The sequence below is a fragment of the Danio rerio genome, chromosome 24 (genome assembly GCF_052040795.2).
Source record: "Danio rerio strain M-AB ecotype USA chromosome 24, GRCz13ab, whole genome shotgun sequence".
Lineage (NCBI taxonomy): Eukaryota > Metazoa > Chordata > Actinopteri > Cypriniformes > Danionidae > Danio > Danio rerio.
The window spans coordinates 39,237,501-39,261,711 of NC_141044.1; the positions used below are offsets into that span (position 1 = coordinate 39,237,501).

Below are 24,211 nucleotides of genomic sequence, written 5' to 3' on the forward strand. Positions count from 1 at the left end.
TCGCAAACTAGCATGCCCGGGCATTCTGTTTAAATGGGGAAACATCAAATTCTCCAAAACTCTTTGCCAAACTTACGATTAAGATCCATATTATGAATAACCAATAAAATGAAACAACAACTGTCGATTTAGTTTTATTTCTAAATGTTCGTTTCACACAAAATCTGCAGAAACTCATGTCTGGTCCAAGCCACTCCCCCGGAGAATTGTCAATCTATAGCGATCGCTGATTGGCTCCTGTACTAGAAGGCGGGCTTTATTTGCTATATAGCAATCGCTAATTGGCTCTTGAACAAAAGGCGGGGCTTTATTCGCCATACTGACTGTCAAACTTTTCCCCATTCAAAAGTATACGAGTTACAAGTCTTGTGTATTCTGTAGTCTTTGGTATAATTCAGTCCCACTAGGATTGAAAAAAAAAAATCATAAAATGTTTGTGTACTCTCACCCCAAACCACAAGAATAGAAGCAACACAAATAATTTTAGGCCACAAATCTCCCTACAGGATTAAATAAAGTTAATTTAATAACTAACTAAATTTATATCATATTAAAAACTATTAAAAATGTCCCTGCAAAATCCTGGACTTTGAGTTTTAGTCTGAATTATATGTGTTAATTTCACACAACGTTAGTAGTTATTATCAGTGTTGCGGAAAGTTACTTTTGAAAGTAATGCATTACAATATTGAGTTACTCTCCAAAGAAGTAACTAGCTGCATTACCTAGTTACTTTTTATGGTAAATAATGTGTGACGTTACTTTTTCTTACCTTTTTTTCTTATTTTTTACATAGAGGAGTTTTGCAATGAACAACACACTGTATAACTTTTAGTTACCTTTAAAAACACATCAAATAATAATAATTTATGATAACGTTATCTTGGGTGTCACGGTGGTGTGGTGATTAGCACAATCGCCTTATCAAGAAGGTCGCTGGTTCGCACCTTGGCTGGGTCAGTTGGCATTTCTGTGTGGAGTTTGCATGTTCTCCCCGTTTTGGCGTGGGTTTCCTCCGAGTGCTCCAGTTTCCCAGCCCAAAGACATGAGGTCTAGGTGAACTGGGTGAGCTAAATTGTCCGTAGTGCATGAGTGTGAATGAGTGTGTATGGATGTTTTCCAGTGATAGGTTGCAGCTGGAAGGGCATCCGCTGCGTAAAGCATATTATGGATACGTTGGCGGTTCATTCCGCTGTGGCGACCCCAGATTAATAAAAGACTAAGCCGAAAAGAAAATGAATGAATGAATGATAATGTTATCTTCTGAGATTTTCCTGAGCCCAGACATGCCGCATATACAGATTAATGAAAGTTTAAAGCAATGTGTTTCATGCTTTCATACTTGTTGTCTTATTCATGAAGTAAAATGAGCATTGAGACAATCCCCTCTTACTATTTTTCCATGCAATAAGAATAATGAAAATATTTCCAGCGCAGAAATGTAAAGATCTTGGTTTATTTCTCCGGGAAGAAAATTCTCTCATTGGGCGCGGGATTCAATGTTAATTTTAATTCAGCAATTTATTTTTTAAAAGCAAATTAAATAAACTAAAAAGTAACTCACATCACATTTACAAAATAGTAACTCAAATAATATAACTTTTTTTTAAGTAATGCGTTACTTTACTCGTTACTCAGAAAAGTAATACTATTACGTAATTCATGTTACTTGTATTGCGTTACCCCCAACCCTGGTTATTATATTTACTTATTTAAAAAAAAATAAATAAATAAATATATATATATATATATATATATATATATATATATATATATATATATATATATATATATATATATATATATATATTGTGATAATGTATATCATAATTATTATTATGATCAATATTATTATTATTACTATAACAAACACAAATAATTTTAGTATTATGGTTTTAGTATTAGTAAACTACAATCTATGAAATATTAAAATGTAGATTTAGCCTTTACTGACTCTAATAATCATGCATGCAACGTCAATCAATCAAAAGCGGCGTGTTATTGGCTGCAGGTGCGCTCCTGCTGCTTTACCTGTGCGGTGTGCTGATGCGCAGGACGCCGGTGAGCGCAGGCAGAGGTCTGGGCAGATTGAGCTGATCTCCAGCCCAGGACACATGGCAGTTGCAGAAGTACTTCAGATAGTTGTATATTCCGGTGGCCACCGCGACCCCCGTGCTGCCCACCGCCACGACCTTGTTGTTCTTCGCCGAGCGCAGCTCGCACACGTCCAGCCCGTCCGCAGACAAAGTCCTGTTAACCGACACGATGAACTCCCGCGCCCGGTTCCCCAGCAGCCTCCGGAGCAGATCCAGCACGGCTCGCGACTGACTTTTATCGCTCGCTTTGGCTCGGAGATGCGCGAGAGTCTGGAAGTCGCCGCAGACCGAATGCAGCAGTGTCATAAACAGAAGCGCGATCAGAGCGCAGCGGATACAATGTATCATTTTGAGCTCTGTGACGTCAGCTGCATCGGCGTTCCAGATGTCGGTGAACAATAAACTTTAAACTTTTCCACTATTGATTTGCGTCGCGTGAGCAGGAAGCAATGAATGTCAATGGAGGAGCAGACGACCAATCACGAGACAGTCTGAAGGGCCTCTGAGAAGCTTTAGCCAATAGGGTTGCAGATTGCAAGAAAACTCGGGGAATCTTGGTTGTGTTTATCACATGATTTCTATTATAATACATGTACGATAAAGGTTAGGAGTGAGTTCAAATGAGTAGTGTTTATCAGGAAGGACAATTATGAGGAAAGAGAAAATGTCACATTTAAAAGAGTCTTATTGTTGGTTATTATCTTTCCAGATCAAGTGGGTTGTGTAATGCACGCTTGTGTTATTATATAAAGCAGCAGCAACTCTAGAAAAAAGAAAAAGAAATTCACATCAGTGCACATTATCGAAAATAAGTCATTACTAATTATAAAACAAAGAGGTTGTATTTCTTAAATAGACTATAAAGTAATAATGATAAAAATAATAATTCAATTGTAAAAGTAAAGCATAACATTTTCAATATAATAATAATAATAATAATAATGATAATAATAATAATAATAATAATAATAATAATAATAATAATAATAATAATAATAATAATAACAATAATAATATTAATTGTTATTATTATTATATTTAGAATGTTATGCTTTGTTTTTACAATTGAATTATTATTTTATCATAGTTCTTATTCTTATTCTTATTACATTGCTGTTTAAATTTGTCAAACAATTATAATTGAAAAGGCAATTCTGAAATATTCTTTCAGGCTAATCCAACAACCTACATTTATACATTACATAGTCATTTACTTACATTGCTAGCATATGGTTCATTCTAAATAAATAATAATAATAATTATTGATGTTTTTCCTTCTTTGATACTTTGTAATAGCAACTACAGAAAAGAGACAGAATCCAGACTTTTATTTATTTAAACTACTTTATGTTTATTATTACTAATTATTTGAATAATAATGGAGATTATATTATTTATAATAATAATAATAATAATAACGAATTATATTTATAATAATAATGATAATAATAATAATAATTATAACTAATCATATTTATAATAATAATAATAATAATAATAATAATAAAAATAATAATAATGATAATAATATAAATATGATTGTTTTATTATTATTATTATTATTATAAATATGATTCGTTTTATTTTTATTATTATTAATAATAACCTACTTTATATTTATTATTACTATTTTTTAAATATTAATAGATGATGATATTTTTCATAATAAAATAATTGTTTATTATAACAATTATTTTTTAATAATTATTATAATAATTAATAATAACTATTATTATTCATATTACATTATTATTATTATTATTATTATTATTATTATTATTATTATTATTAGTTGTAGTAGTAGCACTTTTATTTTATTAATATTTTTATTAAATAAATTATGTACATTCATTTTATTATTATTTTACAAAGCTATCCTGTTTTCATTTGAGTAAATCAGTCACATCACTGATTTATTTAGCGAACGTGTGTCACTTTTAAACGGGACTTTTATTCTGACGTGTGGCTTTACGGAAGCCTGAAGCCAGTGTACCATGGTGTGCGGCGTTTAAAAGTTACTGTTCAGGATTTGTGCTTTAGCTCTTTTCGTGAAGCTTCTGAACGGACGTGAGTATTATCTTAAATAAATATGTTTGTAGTTTTATAGACAGTATATTTCAAGAAATGATTACACACCTTCAAAGTTTAATAAAAAGCAAACACGTGGAGATTAATAGCCAGTTCACATAGGCATCTATTCCGCACAACTTTACATTGAATGATGCCATTATACACTGAATTATTGAACAAAACTCTGTTTACTGTTAAGAAGAATTATGATAGCCTTCATATACGGTGCATGTACTCGGTCCTTAGTTGATATAGCAAAAATATGTTATTTATTTATTTATTTATTTATTTATTTATTTATTTATATTATATTTATATATTTCAAAGGTAATATTAACACCATGAATAATACTTCATTCAAAAAAAACAGGAAGAAAATAAAGGAGAGAAAGAATACATTTATTAATCATTCATTTATTTCCCTTTGGCTTAGTTCACGGGTGTCCAAACTCGGTCCTGGAGAGTTTAGCTCCAACCCTAATCAAACACACCTGAACAAGCTAATCAAGCTGTACTAGGTATACTAGAAACTTCCAGGCAGGTGTGTTGGAGCTAAATTCAGCCGGACCACAGCCCTCCAGGACCGACTTTGGACACCCCTGGTTAGTGCCTTTATTCATCAGGGGTCGCCACATATAGGTAAAGTTGGTTTTATATTGGGATGTTCAGATATTCTCCTAAATAATGTAATTTCAGCAAAGTATTCTTTGCAAATTCTAAATAGGAAAATCCATATTAATAGCAGCTAAGGACTATCAAAGTACAGCATTGTTCACAGTGAAATAAAGAGTGTTGATGTTGTTTAGAAGTCATACTTGCATGCTAATTCAGATCGAATATTCAAAGTAACAATGTAAACAATTTAGAAACTGCTAAATGAATGAATGTGCAAGTATAAAACCAACTTTACCTCTATTGCCCTTCCAGCTGCAACCCATCACTGGGAAACACCCATACAAACTCATTCACACTCACACACACACACGCACACACACACACACACACACACACACACACACACACACACACACACACACACACACACACACTGGCCAGTTTAGTTTTTTCAATTCCCCTATAGCGCATGTCTTTGGACTGTGGAATACGGAGCACTTGGAGGAAACCCATGCCAACATGGGGGAACATGCAAACTCCACACAGGAATGCCAACTGACCCACCACGTTTATCAATTATTGTAGTTTAATTATTCCACTTCACCTAATCTTTATTGTCACCTAATCTTAATTGATCTTTAATTATCTTCAATAATGTGTCTTCACTGTTTAGTTTTCAAAGTAACAAATAACTTTCTAAAATAATATTTTCTAGTAAAGCGGAAAATGGTTCCCAGCAACCAGCATTCTTCAAAGTATCTTATTTTTGTGTTCAGCAGACGAAACTTAAAATATTTAAAACCACAGGAAGGAAAGGAAATAATGAGGTGATTTTAGTTTTATCGAGTGAACTATCCCTGTGTTTGTCAGAAACGAGTCTGCTGCGATGTTATCAGAAGTGCTGCGGGTTTGAGTTAAGGCTCTGAAGGAGGAGCATTTTTCAAAATATCTCCTTTTGTGTTCAACAGAAGAAAGAAACTCCTAAATCTTAAAAACCACAGGAAAGAAAATCAATGATGAGGCCATTTAGGAGTTTGTGAGTGAACTATCTCTGCGTCTTTTCAGGAGTTTACAGTGATGTCATCAGAAGTGCTGCTTGGGAAGTCCCTTTATGGCAAGTCATTTCACTGGGTGGCCATCTTTGAAATGCCTCAGGCATTGGGAATGATGTTTGAATGGGGAAACATCAAATCCTCCAAAACTACTTGCCAAGATTATGATTACATTACATAATACAAATAACCAATAAAATCAAACAACTGTCTGTTTAGTTTCATTTCTAAATGTTCGTATCACACAAAATCTGCAGAAACTCTACCCCCCGGAGAATTGTCATTCTATATCAATGCTGATTGGCTCCTGTACTAGAAGGCAAAGCTTCATTCGCCATATTGACAGTTACACTTTTCCCATTTAAAAGTATATGAGTGTCGTGTCTTGTGTATTCTATAGTCTTTGCTGCAGGTCCAGAACAAAAGAGCTTAGAATGTCCAAGAGGCGACACTCTAGTGTAATTTGGGAAACAGCCACTAGATGGCGAGGCGGCCATTATGGAAGGAAAACTCCAATTGAACAACAGCATATTAGAAGTCTGTAAAATGAACTATTAAAAGTGCTGATGATTATAATAACAATTGTTGTTTTGTCGTCTTTCAGGTTGTATCTCGGCTTTAATGCGCTTTTTAAATATATAAAAATAAAAAAACAAAGCAGCTGCTTACCATTGCAACAGTAAAGATCCTATAGACGGCCGATCACTTTCACTCCAAAATGGCGGAATCCGGGGCTGTTGCTGGGCGCTGCTGTTGCAATGGAACGTTCTATTGAGTGTCGCCTCTTGGTCATTCTAAGCTCTTTGGTTCAAGTGAAGGTTCTGGAGGAGGAGCATTTTTCAAAATATCTTCTTTTGTGTTCAACAGAAGAAACGTAAAATATTTAAAACCACAGGAAGGAGAGTGAATAATGAGGCGATTTAGATTCTTTAAGTGAACTATCCCTGTATTTGCCAGAAGCGAGTTTACTGTAATGTTATCAGATGTGCTGCGGGGCTTCGAGTGAAGGCTCTGGAGAGTTGAGTATTCTTTAAAATATCTCCTTTTGTGTTCAGTAGAAGAAAGAAACTCTTAAATATTTAAAACCAAAGGAAGGAGAGTGAATAATGAGGCCATTTTGATTTTTTTGAGTGAACTATGCCAGTGTTTATCAGAAGCGAGTTTACTTTAATGTTATCAGAAGTGCTGCGGGTTCGAGTAAAGGCTCTGGTGAGACTGAGCATTCTTCAAAATATCTCCTTTTGTGTTCAACAGAAGAAACTCAAAGAAATGAAACTACAAGAAGGAGAGTAAATAATGAGGCCATTATGCTTATTTTGAGTGAACGAGCCCTGTGTTTATCAGAAACGAGTCTGCTATGAAGTCATCAGAAGTGCTGCAGGTTCAAGTGAAGGCTCTGGAGGAGGAGCATTCTTCAAAATATCTTCTCTCGTGTTCAACAGAGGAAACTCTTTAATATTTGAAACCAAAGGAAATAGAGTAAATAAGGAGGCGATTTAGATTCTTTAAGTAAAAGATGCCTGTGTTCATGAGAAGCGAGTTAACTGCAATGTTATCAGCAGTGCTGCAAGTTCGAGTAAAGGCTCTAGAGCAGGGATGTCAAACTCAATTCCTGGAGGGCCACAGCTCTGCACAGTTTGGTTCCAACCCTAATTAAACACACCTGATCAAACTAAAGTCTTTCAGGCTTGTTTGAAACCTACAGGTAAGTGTGTTGGAGCAGGATTGGAACTAAACTGTGCAGGGCTTCGGCCCTCCAGAAATTGAGTTTGACATCCATGCTCTAGAGAGACTGAGCATTCTTCAAAATATCTTCTTTCAACAGAAGAAAAAAAAAACTCTAAAATCTTTAAAACCACAGGAAGGAGAGTAAACAATGAGGGAATTTTAGATTTTTCTGAGTGAACTATCTCTGTGTTTATTAGGAGTTTGCTGGGATGTCATCAGAAGTGCTGCGGGTTCGAGTGAAGGCTCTGGAGGAGGAGCTGGAGAGACTGAAAGCTCAGCTGAGAGCAGAGACGGAGGAGAAATCTCAAACGCCTGAGAGCGGGTCCAGACAGAAGAAACAAAGAGTGGAAAAACCCTTCGACTTCTCCGCTCACCCGCGCAGACACGTGGCTCTGCGTCTGGCATATCTGGGCTGGCAGTACCAGGGCTTCGCTGTGCAGGAAAACACTGATAATACTGTTGAAGCGCGGCTGTTCGAGGCTCTGCTGAAGACCAAACTGATCCAGGACAGACAGACGTCCTGCTATCACCGCTGCGGACGCACTGATAAAGGAGTCAGCGCTTTCTCTCAGGTGCTGCCATCTGCATTTAACAAATTATGAATCATGTGTTTTTATAGTTATTCAGAGAGTTAATATACAGTTATGAAGAATAAAGACTGGCACGTGATATTTCATTCAGCTGATAGAATTGTTTAGTGTCTAACAACAAATGTTTATTTAATTTTGACACAATGATAGTCATTAAACTGTAACAACTAAATGTTTAACTTAATTTTTTTAATTAAATGAAATTCAAGTTTATTTGTATAGTGCTTTACACAATGCTTATCATTTCAAAGCAACTTTACAAAAGGAAAAGTGCACATTATTACACTACAATCAAAATCAGAAAAAATTAATAAATAATAAAATTTATTATTAATATTTTTATAGCCTTTTGTGATCGGAGTAGTTGTTTTTTTATAATATGTAAATTCATAAATAGTCATTCATAATTATTTTTCATTCAACTTTATACAGATGATATTTAGAAAAATTATTTAATCCTTTAATTCATAATAATAATTAGATTGTAATCGTTTAAACCAAAACATGAATTGCAAATAGTGAAGTAATCACAAAACACACACACACACACACACACACACACACACATACACACTGTTGTAGTTAAAAACCAGAGAATATAACTTTTTAGTTATACGTAGATTATTGTTAATTTGAAATTAGATTATATAAATTTATATTTCCACAACACACACATACACATATATATATATATATATATATATATATATATATATATATATATATATATATATATATATATATATATATATAACTTTTTAATTTAGTTATTTGTATTGTTAATTTTGTCAATATTTTGTTAAAATTAATAAATGAATACAAATAAATTTTCTGATATGTTACATTTAGAACCGGTTTTTATTTATTTATTTATTTGACACAATAATAATTAATAATTAGATTATAACAAAAAGAAACAGAACATTAAACTTTGTTATTTGTAAAAAAACATTAACAAATGCCAGATTAATAATATTTTTTTATTATGAGTATTGTTGTTGCTGTTTTGTGTAGGAATTTATGTTATCGTTAATGTATTTATATATTTATCATGAATTCCTTATATTAACTTTTCCTCCAGGTTGTAATACAAAAGCAAATACTTAATTTCTTCCATTGTTGAATAACAAATATTTAGGGCCATTTTTAAATTATTTTGCGATCATATTGTGAATTTTAATTGAATCTTTTGTTGGTCTTTTCTATGTCAAGACAGATTAAATATTGAGAGAGTGAAACAGTAATATATTGTTTATTGTTAATAATGTTCCCTAACCCCTCATTCAATAAAAAAAACAACATAACATCAGAAAATAACTGCATCCGGATAAAAACATATACATGTACAACTTACATAATATATATATATATATATATATATATATATATATATATATATATATATATATATATATATATATATATATATATATATATATATATTAAATATAAATTATAATAATATATAATAAATAATATAATATATAATAAATTATAAATAATATAATATAAATTTCCAGCACTAGGTATAATAGACAAGCCTTAGATATAGTCTAAATTGTGATTGATTGATTTATTGATTTATTGATTTATTAATTTTTTTCTCTGTCCTTCAGGTTATATCAATCGACCTGCGCTCCACCCAGTATGGAGGCGGTTTAGGTGTGACTGTTCCAGCTGATGTTGATGTCAAAGGCAAGACTTCGGCAGATGAGCTACCTTATGTGAAGATCCTCAACCGAGTCCTGCCTCAGGACATCCGAATCCTGCAATGGGCCCCTGTAGAGAGCGGATTCAGCGCACGATTTGACTGCCAGTCCCGGACATACAGATACTACTTTCCCCGAGGAGATCTGGATTTGGAGCTCATGGCAGAGGCTGCAAAACGGTCAGTGGAGAACAACAAAAGGGCATTTTTATTCCATCTTTGATGTTATTTCAAGTGAAAGATCGGGACATATAATTGCCCCTCCCACTAAGAAAACAGCCAATAGGTTTTGTTTTTATCACAGCTCTGCCAGTGAGTGGTTGAGCTCAAGTGGATTAAAAAATGAAAATCCAACGAGAAGCATTAAGGGGGCGGAGCCTGTCAGATACTAGAGAGCATTCGATTGGTCAAGATTTGATGAGAAACTGAAATGAACTGAACTGATGACCTTCACGGCCAACCACAGTCATTTCTCTTGAGCATGCGAACACAATGGTTAATTGGCTCTGTTTAAGAACGTGCTCAAAAATTAGCGTGAAAAGGACATTTTTAAAATATCAGTATCGAATTCCAGTATTGAGACAACCCTAGATGTAAGTGGCCTTTTTACTTCAGTAGATCAAAAATCGTGGTCTTTGGTAATTCTTAAAATGCAAGTCAATGGCTAACAGCACTTTGGGAGTCAAAAAACATATACAAGGAAAACAAATTGAATATCCATGGCTCCTGACAGCACATTAAGGTCTTAGGGGTCGTTCACATATCGCGTCATTGTTTTTTTTTAATGGAACAAACATACAAAATTAAGGAGCAATCCGCACACACCGTGCTCACATTTTCCAGGCTCACCTAGTCGAAAACATCTCAACTTTTCAGGATGCTGCAAGAGCGCCACGGGTCATGTGACTAGAAATACCCAATCAGCTTTATATTTTGTATAGAATATAAACATTTCAGTAATGACCTCAGACAAAACACTGCTGTGGTGCTTAATTTCCTCCATAAATAAAACTTGTATCAGAGTTACATCAATGGTTTTGTCATCCTCTAAGAGAACGGTTGATAGTTGCTTAGCAGTGACGGACGCCAAGAGTGCCTGAGTGCTAATCATGTTCAAACTGGTGAAGGAAGCGACGCGCTTCATGCTTATGATTTTAGACGTGATATGTGAATGACCCCTTTGAAGCAAAACAATCAGTCTGTGTTGCAGACTGAACTTTATTATTAATATTAATAATCCACACTTCTTGGCACAGTTCTCAGCTGTGGATTAATGCTAATAATATAGTGAATAATGTTTCGTTTCTTGCACATATTGAATGTTTCAGTTCATAAGACATCAGTGTATGATTAGGAGCCATAGTAATTGTTTAGACTTGTTTGTATGTGTTTATTTTTAATCCCCAACAAAAATTGGGTGACTATGGCATTCATGAATCAGCTAAAATCTTCTTTAATGTTCTACTGAAGAAAAAAAAAAGTCATCTACATCTTCAGTGGCCTGAGGGAGAGTAAATGAACTGTACATTTTCATTTTAGGATTAACTATCCCTAAAACAAATTCACACAAGAGTGAACAAGAGTTCAAGAGTTCACATTTGGATTTTGTTTGACAACTGCTAGCAGGTTTGCCATGCTGTCCTGGGAGAGAACCCTGAGCTCGGAGATCTCTCTTTTTCTGCTGCTGCAGGTATGAGGGAACGCATGACTTCAGGAACCTCTGTAAGATGGATGTCGGTAATGGAGTCCTGCAGTTTCAGAGGACCATCTTGTCTGCCAGTGTCCAGCCAGCACAACTCCCACACCCCAGCGTCCACAATGACCCGCACCAGCTCTTTGTCTTCCAGGTCAAAGGTCTTGCTTTCCTCTATCACCAGGTAATGGAACCATCACACACTGAAGGCCTTTACTACCGATGCTTATAATGCATATACCAATGTACACTCACTGGCCACTTTATTAGGTACTACTAGTACCTAGTTTGCCTCCCTTTTGCCTTCAGAACGGCCTTAATCCTTTGTGGCATAGATTCATCAAGGTACTGGAAATATTCCTCAGAGATTTTGGTCCATATTGACATGATCACTGACATGATTAGAAATTTGCGTTGAGCAGTTGGAAAGGTTTACCTAATTAAGTGGCCGGCAAATGTATATACCAATGCATCTTTGCAAGCTAAGCAAATATAAAAATTATATATGATAAAAAATGTGGTCGGCACGGTGGCTCAGTGGATAGCACTGACACCTCACAGCACGAAGGTTGCTGGTTCGAGTCCCAGCTGGGCCAGTTGGCATTTCTGTGTGGAGTTTGCATATTCTCCCCATGTTTGCGTGTGTTTCCTCCGGGTGCTCAAGTTTTCCCCACAGTCAAAGGCATGCACTATAGGTGAATTGGTTAAACAAAATTAATTGTAAGCAGTCCGTTTTGCTGAAGGAAAATTAATGAATTAAAATAAAAAAGGCTATAAAATAGGACAAAGGACCCTTTATAATAAATAAGCCAATACTGGGTTCATATAGCATAATATTATTGACTGCTGAAATAGTGACTGTTCTCATGTCAGTGAAAAAAATACCTGCATGTTACAGTCTGATCAATTAAAGCACATTGAAGTTTCCAGGCGAAACTAGCGACTGATTTACCGAAACATGTGTAAACAAACATTAGATGAATACTTGGTAAAGGCTGCAGTATTTTGACCTTGTTTGAAATTCACAATGTTTAGTTTTCTAGTGCTTATTTTTTTTGTCTTAAACTGAAAAATTACATTTGGGCAAGTCGATCCACTCAAATAAAAATCTGGTCATATGCTTCTGCTCTGAAATTACATAACTTTCACTGATGATGTCAGCTTGACGACCTGAGCTAGATATGCTTAGCCACACCCCTCCAGTCATTAGTTTGCTGCAGGTGAAAGACGAGACATTAAACCTAAAATCTCTCTCACTCAATTTAATTCAATTCAAAAGAGCTTTATTAGTATGACTTGTCAAGTATTGCCAAAGCACTGCAGATAACATAAACAATGACAAAAGCTTTCCATGGTCCTAAAGGTAGGGCCAGGAGGAATCTGCGGACATTTTTTGTTATTTCTGCGTAGAAGTTTGTTAAAAAAAAACTGCGGATTTATGCAGAATGATTTTGGGAGAATCATAACTAAAACCTTAATTTGAAATAAAGTAATACTTTTTTAACTTATTTAATGTTTACAATGCAAATCCAACTAGATCCACTTTATTTGGTAAACAAAGCAAGTCTCTCATATATTATGTCTACTAATGGACTAAATATTTTACATCACAAACTGTATTGTAAATAAATCATATATATATATATATATATATATATATATATTGTTTATTGATTTTAATGAACATACAAACATAAACAATAAAGGACAAAGGCAAGGGTATCAGTAGACAAGTATAGCAGCAAAAGTCAGAGAGAAAAAAAATCAATAATTAAATAAATAAAAAATATTAAGTAAATAAACACAAACAGGATACAGAAATTACAATACACAAATGTTATGTTGTGATTAAGGTCACACATATTATGAAAATACATCAGATGTGTTCATAGAAAGGCATCTCCTTTGTTTTATATAAATATTTTCATATTAGTCAATAATTTTACTGAAATTAAATTAAAAACTAAATAAATATAAATGTACACACATTTACACTAGTAAATAAAAAAAAATCACTGATGGGCTAGAAATCTGCGGAATTCTGTGTGAGCAGATTCCGTGTGGGCTTACCTATAGGGCAACATTACATGTGACATGACGCGTCATGGTAGAATAGAATAAAATTATACGCAGTGTTATTTGTCTTCCACTATGACTCCCTGTACAAGATGAAATGATTAGTGTTTGCATCCCACCACTGCTTTTCCAGGTCCGCTGCATGATGGCATTGCTGCTGCTTATCGGACAGAAACTGGAAGCTCCTGAAGTCATTGATCAACTGCTGGATGTGGAGAAAAACCCAAGGAAACCTCAGTACAGGTGGGGGTTATTTTTGATTCAAAAGTGAATTCTGAAGACTTTTTAGTTGAAATTTTTTAACCCTTTAACTCTCCCACCAAGAAAAAATGTTTTTATTGCATTTCTCCTAATGTCGCTAGTTAACACACTCAATGCATTTTTTTTCCCAACACATCCCATGATTTCTAAAATATTAACCCCTACCTAATAGTTGATATATCGATTTATCCAACCATCCAGTAGGTCTCATCTAAAAACAGTCAGTGAGATCTGACAAGGCTTTAGGAAATGTAGTATTCATGAGCGCATGTGTTTTACAGCATGGCGGTGGACTATCCTCTGGTCTTGTACGATTGCCACTTTGAGGGTGTGAACTGGAGGAATGAAACCGAGGAGGAAATCCACATCCTGAACACGTTTCACCAACACTGGGTCCAGAATGCAGTGAAAACCCAAATTCTGCTCGGGATGATCCAGGGCCTTCAAAACACAAGCACAGGTGTGTGTTTCAGAGCTTAAAAAACCAATGAACTCCCAACACACACTGGCTGCTGTTCATGCTCTAAAGGGACAGTTCACCCCAAAATTTTAATTCTGCCATCATTTACTCGATCTTCACTTGTTTAAGTTCCTTTCTTCTGTTGAACACAAATAAAGATATTTTGAAGAAAGCTTAAAACCTTTAACCATTGACTTCCATCGTATTTGTTTTTCCTACATTACCTGACAAAAGTCTTTTTGCCTATCCAAGTTTGGCTTGACTTCTAGTTGATCATTTGGTATCAGAAGTGGCTCATATGAAAGGCAAAGGCCTCTAGATTACACTTATTTTACCACAATAAAATATGATCATGCCTTGATTTTTAGTGATTTAATTAGGACAGTAAGGCAAGACAAAAGTCTTGTCACTTAAAAATGTCCAGCATAGAATATAAAGTCATGCTGCAGTGGAGAAAGAATGAATATTGTGTCTGACTCCATCATGAGCTTGGAGGACTGCATCCATACATCTCTGCACTGACTCAAATCACTGATTAATAAAGTCATCTGGAATGGCAAAGAAAGCGTTCCTGCAGGACTCCCAGAGTTCATCAAGACTCTTTGGATTCATCTTCAATGCCTCCTCCATCTTACCCAGACATGCTCAATAATGTTTATGTCTGGTAATTGGGCTGGCCAATCCTTGAGCAGCTTGACCTTCTTTACTTTCAGGAGCTTTGATGTGGAGGCTGAAGTATGAGGAGCAGCGCTATCCTGCTGAAGAATTTGCCCTCTCCTGTGGTCTGTAATGTAATGGGCAGCACAAATGTCTCTACCTCAGGCTGTTGATGTTGCCATCCACTCTGCACATCTCTCGCACACCCCCATACTGAATGTAACCCCAAACCATGATGTTTCCTTCACCAAACTTTATTGATTTCTATGAGAATCTTGGGTCCATGCAGTCTTCAATAGGTCCTCCGCAACATTTGTGATATATGGGATGCAGTTCAACAGATGATCCAATAGAAAAATCAAAAAATCTTCTACTTTTCTTAGTGAGCAAGTTATTATTTGTTGGAACTGGGATTGACAACAGAATCTAAAAGAGTCCTACCTAAAGGGTTAATGCTGCCGACCGATGATCAACTGTAAAAATGACACATTTTACATCTTCCCAACAGGGAAAAGCACCAACAATCAAAAATTCATGAAGATATGCTGTTATGGCTTTGCAGTCTAAAAATGTCATTATAATGGAAGTCAATGGGGTAAAAACAGCCACTAACATAATGAAAGGGGAGTCAATTGGAAAAATCCACTAGAATCAAACTATTATTTTTGTGTTTTTAGAGATGGGGTCTCTGCAGTGCTGGCTCATGGAAGGGTCCCGGCAAAAAAAATACCAACCTCTTTTGAGTCGGCCACGCTGTGAGAGTCTGGAGTCCAGGATTCAGCACTTTGTGAAGAGAGGACGACTGGAGCAAGAAGAAGGAGAGAATGGAGAGGAGACCACTGTTTTCAGGGGGAAAAGATCCAAACATGCTCATCTGACAACAACAAACCAAATACAGAACAAAAACAGTGAAGCAGAAACAGAGGAAAGTTCTTTACAAAACCTGTAAATCTTCTGTCTTCTGCTGTCGGTTTTACTCTGTTTGATTTGAAGGTAAAACAGAGACTTTGTTTTGTGTTTTCTTTTCTTCACAGCAGAATTACCTCATGCTCTGCAGAAATAATCTCTTTTAATAAAGGAGTTTTCCACGTATTTTAATGAAAGTATTGTTTGTGTAGAATAGGTTGAATTTGGAAATGACCACCTACTGTATTTTATTTACTAAAGTTGCTGACCTTTGGGGCGATTATACGGCCCCTATTTATTAACTAAAAACCTTCTTTATGCCTTTTACCAGTTGATTTACATAGTGTTGTAAGCCTGAAAAAAAGCCAATTTTTAATATTGTTACAATTATAACGTAATTGTAACATTAGTATTATGATTATTTTATTTTTGGGGTTTTCACCTTAAGTATTGACAGGAAAGCACGGGGAGCAGAGAGAGGGGAAGGATCGGCATACGACCTGTAGGCGGAAATCAAACTCGGGTTGCTGTGAGCACCAGAGTGTGTGTCGACGCACTTAACCACTACACCACTGACGCCGACTCGTATTATTATTTGAACATAATTGTTATTATTTTTATTAATTGTACAACCTAGAATAAAGTAATAAAAAATATTGTCACATTTTACAAATATTAAAAATGTTATTTTACATTTAATATTCTATTAGTATTTTTATGGCTTTTTGTTACTCTGTTATTTATAATTTTCTGATGTTTGTGAAATGCACTTTAAACGACAATATAATCAAAAGTCATGACAGCAAATGTTTTCATGTTACTTTAACTTAATTGAACAAGTTAATCAGGTTTTATTTGCATTGCAAATTGTACAAAGTTTAACATAACCTGTTTAGTCAGTTTGATTTATGCGAGTTAAGATGACTAGAAAAGTTCATTTGATTCAACTAAAATAATTTAATGCAGCACCTTTATTTACAGTAGTGATCTATTCACATTAGGGTATCATTTTATTGTTTATTTCATTTTTTATTGTCCTATTGTTTGTTTTTGTTTATAATAATTACTATTTCTATTATTATTGTTTTATTTAAATATGTTGTCATATTTCCATTTCAAATATTCAATATAAATACTATTTTGTTCAGTAAATTTTTATTTTTCTCGATTAATTATTATCATTATTAATTTACCAATGTTGGAAGCCTGAAATTGTGAACTTTTAAAAGCACATTTCAAAGTAAAACATTTTTTTATCTCACCATTGTGTCTTATTTAATAGACATCCAAACATAGACGTTTGGCTAAACAAAGCTTAATTTGGGCTTTTAGTGGAAATCTAGCAGATTTCTAAAAATAATCATCAAACAGTACTTTATCCTTGTTTATTTGATCATTTGTTTAGCCAAGATGTCTATTTTCACATTTGTTAGACTTCTATAAAACACAGTGTTTCTTGAGATACTATTATTTTAATATAAACTTGTGCATTTGTAATGCATGTTGCTAGCAAAACCATCTTAACTCTTTCAAAACAAAAGAAACACAACAGTTTGTTTAACTGATTATAAATGATGAAAAAATCAAGACGTCAAATATTTATTATGAAAACAACTAACTGTACAATATAAAAGTGGATGTAGAGCATACTGCGCACCATTGAGTCAACAAAACTACAGCATGTTTCCTTTCACCAAACAATGAAGAACCTAAAATCTTTTCCCAACCATTTGAAGTGCTTACAGGATGTAAATGTATTTTCCTCAGCAAGAGCCACCAAATGGAAAAGCAGAATCTCCTCATCGGAGACTTTTCAGCTTTATAGAGTCCAGTATAAATTAGTTTTGTTAGTGTTTTGTTCACAGGTCTGGACTCTTTGGTTTAGGCTGGAGTCGACAATCTAGGTCCTTCTGCCTGTGAAGACACAAGGGGTGACATTAACTTTCAATATTAATGTTTGTTTTTATGTATTCAATGTAAAGAAAATCACTTTTGTAAACTGAATTTGCATTTAAACATTATTAATTTACAAAATAGTTTGCACTCAGACATGAAAAACACTTTATTGGAACTAAATATATATATAAACTGAAATCAAATTAAATATTGCATATCACAGAGATGCCAGAGAGATAAAATAAGTCAGAGTCATTTGTAATGTTTCAGTCTAAATGTGTGCACCTTGACTTTATATTATTTAATTTTTTTGCCTAAATTATATATTATTAGATCAAGAAAAGTATTTTTCCTGTTTTAGTATGATCATTTAAAAAAATAGACTTTGTAATATAATGTGCATTTATATAGCACATTTATTGTGTATGGCCATACACCTAATATATATTACATACATATATATATATATATATATATATATATATATATATATATATATATATATATATATATATATATATATATATATATATATATATTGCGATATGAATATAATTTCACAAGAATTGATCATTTGACATTAAAAAGGATGATTTGTTTTACTGGAGTGCATCTGCACACAGTAAAACAGTGCTTTGGTGGAGAATAACAGCATTGAGAAACAGAAATTCAATAGTTAAATGAAAAATAACACCCTAGTCTTCATTGTATAAATAAGCAAAATTATTCTTTGTTAAAGCGGCAACACATTATAACTTTTTGTGCCCAAATTTTGTGTTCAACAGAACAAAGTCCTTTGAAAAAATATAACCCATATTATTTTGTGTGTGAAACTTGCACACAGTTCGGTGAGTTTTAATTTTAATAATAGTAATAAAATATAGTTTATTTTAAGGTCAATATTAAGATTTTTTTTTTTTCAGATTGGCTACAGAACAAACCACCAAATTGTTATCAAATGACCTAATTAACCTGGTGAAGCCTTTAAATGCCACTTTAAGCTGAAAACTATTTAGCAAAATGGCCAGTAAAATATTATACTCTATCATAATGGAAAGTAACTTAGTTATTTTTTTATGGTCCATTTGAGTATTAGTAGATTGTCTGCTTAATATCTGCTGACACTGCTATTTCAACAGACATTTAACTGACTATAAGAAACTATGCAAGTACCTGTCAACTTACACTAACCCTAACCCCAACCTAACAGTCAACTTATAATCAAATGAGAATTATTTGGCAAATTCAACAAACGGAGCATCAAAATAAAGTGTGACCAATAAAACTACTGTTTAAAATCTTAAAACAAAAAATATTTGTGACCGATATATTCATATTAGAGTAGAATGTTTTACTTTTACTTTTTGGATGTCTTATGGTTTGTTTGTTTATGATTACTGCTATTTCTATTATTATTGTTTTATTTAAATATGTAGTAATATTTGCATTTCAAATGATTATTTTTCGATTGGCTACAGAACAAACCACCATTGTCCAATAACTTGCCTATTTAACCTAGTTAAGCTGTTAAATTGCACTTTAACAGATACATTAGTTATGAAAACTATTATGTTTAAAAGAAAACTACTAAGAAATATCTTTAAAAGAACTAAAATTTCACAGCAGGACTAACAGTTTTGCCTTGAACTCAATACATATAAGAAAAGTCAGAAAATTATACAGCGGGGAAAATAAGTATTGAACTCGTCACCATTTTTCTAAAGGTGCTGTTGATTTTACATTTTCCCTGGATGTTGGTAACAACCAAAGAAAACAAATCTAAATAGTTTACAAATTAAGTTATGTGTAATAAAATGAAATGACACAGGGAAAAATATTGAACACATGAAGAAAGGGAGGTGTATAAAGGCAGTGAAAGCCCAGACAGTAGCAGAAATCTCTTAATAGTTCTTCAGCAACCCTCTGCCCTTCCTCAGTGTAAATGAATATCAGCTGCTTCAGTCCAACATTATCAGCAGGATGAAGATGAAACAGGGTGGACATTTCAGCAAGACAATGATACAAAACACAGCCAAGGAAACAAATGCTTTTAAAGAAAAAGTCAAGTTGTAGAATGGCCTAGCCAACCAACTGAAGCGAATCCAATTGAAAACACAAATTAAAGCTCAGATTTGATTCAAGAGACACACAGAACCATCAAGATTTTTACAATCTGTTGAATTCTGTGGAAAACTCAAACCTCAGCAATTCATGTGACTTCATTCTCTATATGAGAGGCGTCTTTAAGCTGTGTTTTAAAAAAAATTGATGAAAAAGAAGAGAGAGAACCAGTCCAGGAGACTCGAAACAAGCAGAATTCCTTTATTGAGACGTGTTGGTTTATCTGCAGTCATACAGCGTCTTTAGAATGTCCATGTGTCGGCAAGAGCCTACTAGAGGTCCGCAGTCTGCAAGTTCTATCAAGTCTCTCACAAGTCTGAATTAAGACAAAGATTTCATGCCTATATTGTGTTATTAGGAGGAGGGGAGATGGCTAAAACAAAGCATGCAAATTCAGTATTGGAGTCAGCATGATATAGGTACTGACCACACAAGTTTATCAACAAAGGCTTTCTGTAGCATAAAAGCAACACCCAAAGACAAAGACAGAGTATTTGCATCACTTTGGCTTAGCCTGTAGTCAGAAAGACAAAGGTTAAATGTCCCTCCTAGCTGGGATGTTAATGAAATTATATAATTAAAAACCAAAGAACATAACTTTTCAGTTATACGTAGATTATTGTTCATTTTGAAATGGATGATAGAAATGTATATTTCCACAGCTTTCCACCAAAAAAATAAAAATTTACTAATACTCTCCTTCTTAGACTTTACAGCCATGAAACTTGCCTATAGCACTTATTCACTGTTGCTCTTATAGTTCTTATAGTCTTATAGTTGTGTAAATTGCTTCCTTGTCCTCATTTGTAAGTCGCTTTGGATAAAAGCATCTGCTAAATGACTAAATGTAAATGTAAAAAGCCCTTTATATCAAGTATTAAATACATTTCAGTAGTTCAGCACTTTCTCCTTGTCATTTCATTCCTATTACACATTTTTTTTGTTTTGTTTTATTTATTTATTTTTTACCAAAATCTGGTTTAATTCCATGTCGATATCTTATTTAAAAATAGTATTCCCAGGAAAAAACGTGTTCAATACTTATTTCCCCCACTGTATATACGGTATGTATTGCGTATACGTACAACTTGCTCAGTGTAACTTGCATTTTCTCTCTCTGCAATCTTTCAGTCTTCACGTTGGCCTTCAGCGACAGCACTCTGCTCTTCAGGCGTCTGATCATTTGGTTCTTGATCTTCATGGTTTTCCTGAAGACTTTAATCTTGCTCAAAACCACATGCAGTTTGTGCCGAAGCATCTCCGCCGATTCGCTCTCCTGATTCCCTGCTGCGTTTGTCCCATCTGTGTTTGAAGAACTGGAATAATAGCAGTGATCCTGTCGAACTGCGACCACACAAACCTCGCTGGGGTAAATCACTGGGCTCACATTAGTGTCCGGCATATCTAATCCAATATCATCATCTTCTTCTTCTTTTATAGACTCATTCAAGATAACATCCACCTCCACAAACCTGCTCCTGGGCTCAGTTTTAAGCAGGGTTTGTGGGGTCCCGAAACAAGCTGCTGTGGCTTCTGGTTTATGGTGGTCATCTGTAGTCTCTACAGCATGTAAAGTGCCCCTAGAACCATCACCGGATTTCTCCTCCTCACTAACAACCATGCGCTTTGACCAGTATTTACGCCATGAGCGAAAAGAAATGGGGTAGTAAAATAAGGTAGGGACGGCGCTTTTGGAAAGGCACAGTTTCCCGTGATTGTTCGTGAAGAAGCAGCTGTCTTCGAAGTGTTGCGAACATATGCGCGCAGATGGAGACGGCTGGAAATTGTCCCGTCTGAGATTCAGCAGCCATTTCTGCAGCCGGTCCTTATCGTCTAATGGGAAGCTGAGGGGAAAGGAAGCACTTAGAGATATTTGTTATTGTTTTTAAATCTATAAGAAAAGTAATACACTTCATTAAACGTACACACATAGACATCTCTTATATGTTATAAAACGCTGGATTAAATATTTTTATAATAACCAAGGTGTGAATTAGAGGGGGGTTTGGGGGGGTCTGACCCCCTAATTAAGGCTTGATCCCCCCCTTAAAGGATCTCAAAACAAGATGTAAGGGGGTCCCTTTGAATCTGAGAAAAAGTTTAACTCTGAACTGTATTTTAAATAATAATGTTAATAATTAAAATAATATACATCCTTTTGACCACCCCTATAACGGTTCATACCATTGTGAATGCATAATCATGCCAATCAGTCTATGCATGGAAAAAAGTCATTCAACAGTCTGAAACCGGCAGATTTAAAGCATCGATAGACACTGTAAGAGTTCACAAGACTGACGCTTCATAAAATAGGTGTTTGTTTCTACACGTAGCCTACAAGTAAAGTCAAATTAAATGCATAGTTTGACCTAAAGTAAGCCGAATAGCTAATCAGGTTACAATACACTAGCCTAGTCATGGAGGGCCGGTATCCTGCATAGTTTAGCTCCAGCTTCCTTCAACACACCTCCCTGGAAGTTTCTAGTACACCTAGAAAGAGCTTGATTAGCTGGTTCAGGTGTGTTTAATTGAAGTTGGAACTATAATATGCAGGACACTGGCCCTCCAGGACCGAGTTTGGACACCCCAGCGCTAGCCTATCCCATAAAACAATGAAAACTTAAATACGTTTTCTTAATAAATTAGATGTAATTTAAATAAATGCATGCATTCAATTCACTGAAGCATGTATTACACAAACTAACAATACCGAAAAAGCGGACTCTCTCCCTCCGATTGTCAGTGTATAATTTGCACACTGATAATAACTTATATGTGATTGTAACTTTGCCTTAATTTGATTGTAATGCAATAATGTGCACCTTTTTGAAACAATAATTATTCTAAAGAAAAGCACTTTGCAAATGAACTTGAATTTAAAAGTAGAATTAATTAAATACAAATGATTTACAATGAATAGTTTTGTATTTGACAGAACAATTGATGAACAATTATCTAGTTTTAACCTGCAATTCGAGACATTAATATACAAGAAAAGTAATACACTTCAATAAAAGTACACATACATATGTCTGATGTCATACATCATCTATTTGCTAAAACTCCAGGTTAACTCTGTTTATATATATATATATATATATATATATATATATATATATATATATATATATATATATATATATATATATATATAAACTTGTATTTCAATATAATGCAATAATGTGCACCTTTTTGAAACAATAATTATTGTAAAGAAAAGCACTTTGCAAATACTTGAATTGTAAAGGAGAATTAATGAAATACAAACGATTGACAATAAATATTTTTGTATTTGACAGAAAAATAGATTATATAATAACTGTTTATAATATATCTATTTGTAACTTTGACTTAATTCGACTGTTATGCAATAATGTGCAGCTTTTTGAATCAATGATTATTGTAAAAAGCGCTATATAAATAAACTTGAAATAAAATACATTAAATAGTTTTGTATTTCACAGGAAAAATAGGTGAACGGTTATCTAGTTAACCCAATGAATCCGCCATTTAATACATTAACGTTACAACGTGTTGTTAGAAAAATAGATAGCACATTACGAACAAGATGTATTACGAGACAATACATTCTTGTTATTTAAACATATGAACATCACGCGATTGATCTAAACACGCATATACAGTTTTGACTGCGTTATTAAATGTATTATGACTAACCGACCGATGAAAACTTATGCCAGTCCCTGGTGACGGTCGATTTTTACAGCTCAAAGCTGAACACGACATGTTTAGGCATGAAAACCTTCGTGAGGGCAACAACAACACAACAACTTCTGTCTTTCTTCTGGCGGCTGTGCGCAGGCGTAAACAGCCCATTACTGACACCTGCTGTATGAGATGACAGACCTCCAGTGGTCTGTACAAGCAGTGGATACCTTTCTGATTTACCGTTATGTTATATTCATTCATTGATTTTCCTCCGGCTTAGTCCTTTTATTAATCAGGGGTCGCCACGGTGGAATGAACCGCCAAATTATCCAACATATGTTTTACACAGCGGAGGCCCTTCCAGCTGCAACCCATACACACTGATTCGCACTCATACACCACGGCCAGTTTAGCTTATTCAATTCGTTAAGTCATATTAATTGGATAAAATGATCATTTATTAGGGTTTCGAGTGCTGAAACCCTGTTGATTTTATTATTTGTATTTTATTTTGTCTTATTTGTGTTAATATAATTTATTCAGGTACTTTTAATTTCAGTCATATTTATTATTGTTACATTATTAGTTATTTACAATATAATTAATTTAAAA

At 34.2% G+C, this 24,211-nt stretch overlaps 4 protein-coding genes across 16 annotated transcripts in view; 1 reads left to right on the forward strand and 3 right to left on the reverse strand.

The window, feature by feature from the left end:
• The window catches only part of naglu (N-acetylglucosaminidase, alpha), a 13,006-nt gene extending 10,487 nt beyond the window's left edge, over positions 1-2,519 (reverse strand). For both annotated transcript variants that reach the window (XR_015525315.1, XM_087310106.1), the window contains exon 1: positions 2,032-2,519. Coding sequence is in view for 1 of the 2 variants with exons in the window: in XM_087310106.1 (XP_087166232.1) it covers positions 2,032-2,444 (413 nt within the window). In the remaining variant the exon portion in view is untranslated. The remainder of the gene's footprint in view (positions 1-2,031) is intronic.
• Positions 1-16,099, forward strand: part of pus3 (pseudouridylate synthase 3) — an 18,195-nt gene extending 2,096 nt beyond the window's left edge. The window contains exons 1-8 of one of the 6 annotated variants that reach the window (XM_087308226.1): positions 4,041-4,164; positions 5,751-5,818; positions 7,760-8,134; positions 9,769-10,040; positions 11,551-11,737; positions 13,763-13,872; positions 14,172-14,350; positions 15,685-16,099. In XM_087308226.1, coding sequence (XP_087164352.1) covers positions 7,772-8,134; positions 9,769-10,040; positions 11,551-11,737; positions 13,763-13,872; positions 14,172-14,350; positions 15,685-15,956 — 1,383 coding nt within the window. In that variant the 5' untranslated portion in view covers positions 4,041-4,164; positions 5,751-5,818; positions 7,760-7,771 and the 3' untranslated portion in view covers positions 15,957-16,099. 6 annotated transcript variants of the gene reach the window in all.
• Positions 1-24,211, reverse strand: part of pak1ip1 (PAK1 interacting protein 1) — a 379,523-nt gene that overhangs the window by 159,006 nt on the left and 196,306 nt on the right. The gene's annotated exons all lie outside the window — the stretch shown is intronic.
• si:ch211-40k21.9 lies at positions 17,284-23,726 on the reverse strand. 7 transcript variants are annotated; one of them, NM_001444171.1, is given in 3 exon segments: positions 17,284-17,827; positions 21,037-21,774; positions 23,613-23,726. In NM_001444171.1, coding segments are annotated over 3 exon segments (858 nt in total). In that variant the 5' UTR covers positions 23,678-23,726; the 3' UTR covers positions 17,284-17,772.